The sequence below is a fragment of the Mya arenaria genome, chromosome 4 (assembly GCF_026914265.1).
Source record: "Mya arenaria isolate MELC-2E11 chromosome 4, ASM2691426v1".
Taxonomy (NCBI): domain Eukaryota; kingdom Metazoa; phylum Mollusca; class Bivalvia; order Myida; family Myidae; genus Mya; species Mya arenaria.
In genome coordinates this window covers 19,746,535-19,753,332 of record NC_069125.1, presented here as the reverse complement: position 1 = coordinate 19,753,332, position 6,798 = coordinate 19,746,535, and the positions used below count along the sequence as shown (strand labels likewise).

General features: G+C 40.0%; 1 protein-coding gene across 1 annotated transcript; it reads left to right on the top strand.

The window, feature by feature from the left end:
- Positions 1–213: 213 nt before the first annotated feature.
- Positions 214–4,335, top strand: LOC128232265 (macrophage-expressed gene 1 protein-like). The gene is made up of 5 exons (XM_052945732.1): positions 214–648; positions 1,007–1,142; positions 2,083–2,280; positions 2,465–2,664; positions 2,781–4,335. The coding sequence occupies exons 1-5, from the start codon at positions 287–289 to the stop codon at positions 4,165–4,167; spliced, it is 2,283 nt and encodes a 760-aa protein (XP_052801692.1). The 5' UTR covers positions 214–286; the 3' UTR covers positions 4,168–4,335.
- Positions 4,336–6,798: the final 2,463 nt, after the last annotated feature.

Sequence of the window (6,798 nt, the reverse complement as noted above, 5' to 3'; positions counted from 1 at the left end):
GATTATGCTCAAACATTGTATATCTGGAAATTGAAAATGCAATATTGAAATAAATAGTTTTCAAACCAATTGATTTAAACAACGTTTATCTTAAACTGAATTTCTTGCATTTTGCTTTTTAATTTCTGATTTAATCATTCGATTAAATAAAGACTGCAGTCTCCTATCAAATCTTTAAGATATAACACACTAAAACACTCAATATAACTTCCTCTTATTGTATGATTCACTGACACTTGAATATGAAAACATAGACTTCAGTCAGTCATCGCCTCACTCTCTCACCATGCAAGAAGCATATATTGTAGTGAGGCTACTTGTTCTGATAAGTATTGTCTTTGGACAAGAAAATGAGTTGACCAAAAATGGAACAAAGCCGAAGCCGGGGAATGACTTCCCAATAGGTGATCCAAGGCGATGTATAATAAAGGGGACGCCGAAGTACCGGTTTGAAGTCCTTCCTGGAGGAGGCTGGGACAATCTCAGGAACAAAGAGATGGGAATGATTGTGAAGCTGAATTATTCACAGTGCAGGACCACCGACGACGGACGATTTTTGCTCCCAGATGGCGTATTTACAATCCCATTGAAAAGCAGCAAGGTTGAAACGTACGCCGAGCTGATCGAACACTGGGACAACTTCACAAGGTATGCTTACACTATGTGTAACAATTGCTAAAACGGTGTGATCATACAAACACGAATTTTGTTTAACTTTAAGAATGTACATGTATACGTTACGGTTGTCGGGCTCATCACTTGACTTAACAAAACATACCGAGGTATCATCAGGTCTTTGAAACCCGCCCTCAATGAATCATAAGCAATACACAATTTTATTAGTATACATTTGATGTTATTTAAATTGTAGAACATGCCAATATATAATTATACTACTTTAACCAATCATGTGTTTGTTGATCGCTGTAAATGCTGTATGATGTTAATATGTTAATGAAATAAAGTGCTCTTGCATTGTATGATCTTGCGTTGTATGATCTTGCAGTACGCTATCTCGATCCGTTAACGTTCACGCCGGCTTGCACTTATCCCACGTCGGTATCAGCGGGAAGTTCTCGGCCGAGTATGAGAGCGTCAAGTCCCGACAGCACTACGACAAGTCAGTCACCACCAGAATACAGGTTGGATACATGAACACGCTCAAAGATTTTAAATTTTGTCTATAACCATATTTTTCCGAAAAACATTAATTAAAGGTTTGATCTGTAGATTTTTTTTCAACTTTTATAGAGAAATATCCATTAAGGCAACTATTCTTACGCAGAAGTACATAATATTTTGTATAAATATCACAAAATAATTCGACTTCAACCAAACTTTGATTTCATTTAGAGCGAATCGAAAATACAGTTAATTTTTCAATTGTTACGTTTTTAAAGTGTTCCTTAAGTTTAAAAGAAATTAATACACGCTTTCATTACAAGACTCGGCTACTTTATTGTAAACAAGTAATTGAGAGGTATAAGAGTCTGCGCAAGTGTCAATTACAGAGCAATAAAGACAGGTCACACATACATGAACACTTGATGTTCATTTTTTATTTTGTATATGTAACTGGGGTTTTACAAATATCAAGGAAGTTAAAACTCGATTCGAAAGGGTGTTTGTATTTATTTGTCCTGTTTCATATTTAAGTTGATACAATGATATGACATTTTTCATTGACGATGCGTTAAACGCAGATAATGTCCGCCCTCGATAAGCAACCCATTATTTTGTATAATAAACCAAATATGGAATCATATTTCATGAGACATACAAAGTTCGTCTCGGGATGTTTTATAATGTCATTGGTCGTTTATATTCCATTCAGCGAAGTTAACATCCGTTATTCACATTGCTTAATGTCGCGGTCAAATTAACTACATGTATCTGTTTGTCTTCAATAGCGAAAGCGTTTGCTTTTAGTTCTTAAAACAATGCAAAACTACCTTTTTTCTTCGAGCCATCTTGGCTTGGTTCAGATCTTTTCGAAGATCTGCCTGCATAGGCAGAGTGCTTGTCAGTTTTAAGATACGTTATTGTCAATATACTCTTATAGCATTTGTCACCCCATTTTAGGCTCGATACCTACAGTACACATCCAAGCTAGAACCGGACACACCGGTAAACGAAGCATTCCGGAAACGGCTTTACAAGATCGCAGCGAGTCACATGCTCAACCGGACCGACCAAGCCCGCTACGATAGTCAGCTGCTCGTCAGGGATTTTGGAACTCACGTGATCACCAGCATAGATGTAGGAGCAGCTCTTGTCCAAGTAAGCCTCACTATATCATGAGTAAAGTTACTCCCGAAACGCCTCTTTATGGAGAAAAGTAAATTCAACGTTTTGCATTTTTTTCAAAACATTCCAGATTCAGAAAGTTTAGAAGCATACATGTTCTTTAAATATAACATTTACCGATAAACTTAAAGAGTATTTAACAAATTGTTCGTTGCAGCTCGACCAGATTAATGTTGACTACATGAAGAAGTCAGATTCCCATAAAAGTTCTGTGTTGGCGTCGGCCAGTGCAAGCTTCTTTGGTGTATTTGATTTCGGTGCGAGCTACTCCCAGTCGGCTTCCGCATCACAGATAAACGAGTACCGCTCTCAACGCACCAGTTCCCACGTATTGACTTACGGTGGACCAGTTTACAGGTGAGACATCTGCAATGAAGGATCATCAAATGAGCTATGAAAGTATACTTGTATCATCTAAAAGAAACCAAATTTTCAATATGACACTCAACGATCTGTATCTCGTTTTGTTGCAGACCCAGTAATTTTTCGGCAAACAAATGGAGTGATGCTGTCGAAAATGACCTGGTAGCGCTGGACCGAGGTGGTGACCCGATATTTTATCTGGTCACAGATGTTAACCTGCCGAATGTCCCTCAATCGGTCATTTATGATGTGTATGATTACGTCAAGGATGCCGTCGCTCTTTATTACGAGCACAATGCACACCGGGGATGTACAAACTCAGAATCCCCAAATTTCAGCTTTCAGGCGAACATCGACGATGGTTCCTGTAAACCACCGAGATCTAACTTCACATTTGGCGGAGTTTATCAGACTTGCAGTAAATCTGGGATAAAAAACCTTTGCGATAAAATGACACAGAAGAATCCTCAAACTGGGGATTACAATTGCCCAGTTGGGTACGAAGCTATTCTGTTGCAAGAAGGTTCTTCTCGAACGTCAGAGGCCAGAAGAGAGTGTCACCGCTGTCATTGGTTTTTCCATTGCTGTTCAACGAATACCTACGTTTCCACTGCGTCTTATGCTGCATACTGGTGCGCAGCCACTGGGCAGGTGAAATCCAACAGTGGTTTCTTGTTCGGAGGGTTATTTACGCAAACGACTTCGAACGTTGTTACTCAGTCACAAAGTTGTCCTTTGAAATTTTATCCAGTCAAGCTCTTGAAGGAACTTACGATATGCATCAGTGACGACTACGAGCTTGGCTACCAGTACTCTTTACCTTTTGCTGGATTCTATACATGTAAAGCAGGAAATCCACTTGCACTGGCAGAACGCAAAGAGTTGCTGAAGAGCTCTAGTGAAACTAGTATGTTGACATCGTTCATGTTAGCATCTGGACCATCGGCATATCCGCATGGATGCCCCGAAGGATACAGCCAGCACTTAGCTGAAGTTGACGACGGTTGCAGTATAAACTATTGCGTAAAGACTGGATCTCTCTCAGCACAAGGACTACCCATTGTACAGAGACCTCCGTATGTGGAAGCACCCAGAGACGGATTCCAGGCATTACTCCCTGCTTCAAGCTCTGTGGTGTTTGATGACATTGGCGATATGTGGACAACCGAAAACTCCGCGGACCAGGTCATTCCAGGGTTCTTGAAACAGCTTGGTATAGAACTTCCTCAGGGCATAACAAGCAATGTGAATACGAGCCCGGTACCTAACGGCAGCAACTCGTCCAAGCTGTCCGGCGGAAGCATTGCCGCCATAACGCTCTCCGCTACCCTTGTTTGCGTTGTTCTCGCCACCATAGTTGTTCTAAAAATCCGCCGGAGGCGCGTCCGGTACCGAGAAACGGATCCGTGGAGCGGCCAAGAGGAGAATAGGAGAATCCGAGAGGTTTCGGCGACGCTGGGCTACACTCAAATCCCCCCTTCCGTTACATCGGCGTAAACTGACAATGATGGTGTATAGCTTATTTACCGTGTATCCATATGATAATTACTTACATTAATTTCCATTCTTTGGTGGGTGTGTTCAATGCATACATTTTAGAATTCAGATTTGAGTCAGTTTTGGGTGATTTTTTGTACATAAATAAAAGCTGCAGATAAAACTTCAGTTGTTCTACTTCATGCATAGTCTCAATTCGCCCCAATGACCGGTATGTGGCATATTTTATTATCATGATTCAGTGGAGAAAATGGCTGACCACCGATAACATATGAACCAGTTTTGCTATATTTAGTCTATAATGAGCGCAATCCGAAAGTAAGATAATGAAGGCATTATGATTAGTCGGACTTTTGTGCGTTTTTCAAAATCTAAATACCGTAGCTGTGGCGTCCACTGGTGATAAGTCTGTCTTGTCTCAACCGGATAATGAGACCCGCTATGTCTCAAACAAAGATGCCATGCAACAACTTCACCAACAGGTATTTTTCCCACACAGTACTAGAGGTAATAAGCGAGGATTGTTTTTCGACTGAGTCCATAACGGTGCACGGTTGGTCTACTCTTTACAGAAAAGCATGATTTGAAACTTTTTGAAGAGGCGCAAGTTGCCCTTTGCTAATTACATGTTGAAATAGCCTTCTTTTCCAAGTAAATTTTACGGTTAAAGAAGCATGTGTAATAATTTTGTGTTTAAAATATCGAGCAATCCGTGTTTTAGAAGGCTCCGGTATATATCGGGGGTAAAACCTTGGCTTTGGGAATCATAACTCTTGTAAACAAAGTAGTCTGTTGTTGAATATATGCTTTGCAATATACCTATCTGAGAGTCTGTATATTTGGCCAAGAAATTGTTCCTTCCTGTGCTCAACTGTTGTTTCCATAGATACAACATTAAAAGTACTTAATGCAAAGTTAGTTGATTTAACGCTGGGAAATGTTTTTACACACAATCGGTGGTAATTCGCTAAGTATATATCATCCCCAAGGTTAAACTGTCTATTCCGTTCCTTATCATACCGTTCATTGACTACGAGAACAGCCCATCTATCAGCGTTGTAACTGTAAAGCCACTGCTTTGAGTAGTTAATATAAGTTTCCAACATCGTATTTAGCCCATGTATCGAGTAAGAAATTAAAAGCATGTCATCAGCCACAGTAAGGAGCTTAGCCGCGTGTTGAATGAGCAAATTCCAGAACCACATTTCTCCATCGCGTCTAGAAGACCGCTTAAGTAGAGTGAAAACAATGTTGGAGACCCCCCCCCCCCGTCTTGTGTCTTGGAGTACGTTGAACCAATCTGTATGTTGAGTATTCCAAATAAAACAGCATTGTAATATAAAACAGCATTGTAATTGATTTGAAATTAAATAAAACTACACCGGCGTTGGTTAACTTAACGTGGTACCTTTTAAAATGTTCACACCGTCGACGTAAGGTATCGGTCAGCCCAGGATATAGTCGCCAACCTATTCCGGTATCATCCTTATAAAGCTAAAAATGAGAAACGCATCGGATTCACCCAGGTAAGGAATCATGGGATGTCTAGTCGACTACTGGGCTTGTTCCCATTGTATTGTAAGCGCGTGCATCATCGCGTCAGCAACGCTCTGAGATCGATTGCTACGTACTGTGACGCCATACGTATACGCCCATAACTAAGAAACACAGTAAACATATAAATAAATTGTGGGATTTAAACATTTCAAGTTGGCAATATCTCGCAGTTAAAATATAAAGATGATTTTTTTTTTTTGGTAAACCGAATTGACAAATTGACATTCATGTTCAAAACACTTCTACCTTCAACAGGGACATCTATGTCGAGTCGAATAATTTCTAAAACTGTTTAGTGGTAATGTATCGTTCTCTCTTCTATACCTCATTATAACTCTCATACATTACTACAACAATAGGTAACGGTATGTTCTGCAATATTTCCTCCAAAATCCCCCTCTGGCTCAAAGCCTCTATCGTATGACCAGAGTTTAGGAACTTGCACCTTAAGCGAGAAAACAAAACAAAACGATTTGTCCATTTAATTGAAACAAAAATAAACCTTTAAGATTTTGAGTATCGCATTGAAGAAACTGTGATTGATGAATATATTGAATAATTTGCAAATTATACAACCAAATTGTGAGAAAGGGTATTAGAATAGCATGCGAATTCCCGGATCGAATATATCGGTTTATTTATTATTGAAAACGGCTTATTAAAAGATATTCTGGCTATTGGCGTCAAATTTATATTTGGTCTTACCTGAGACAAGAACTCAAAATCTTTATTGCGGCTTTGGAGGCTGCATAATTTGTGATTTCAAGAAAAGCTACGATAGACGTCGCGCTACAACGGGTAGGATTCGACCACGCGACTTCCTCAGTTATGGCAGAAACGCATGTGTCACCGATATTGTTCGACACGCTCAATCCGCCCATTCTTAATCATTAAATTATTTCTTGAAAATCGCCATCTAACTATTACTTCTGGTCGCCAATCCAAGCCGGTCAGTCCAAAGCCGCTAAATATCTAGGCGGATGACGCGCAAGAAATGCAAGCGTCGCGCAAGAAATGCAAGCGTCATCACATCAGTTACTACTTGTGGGTTCGGCAACATACTCCCGCCAACAA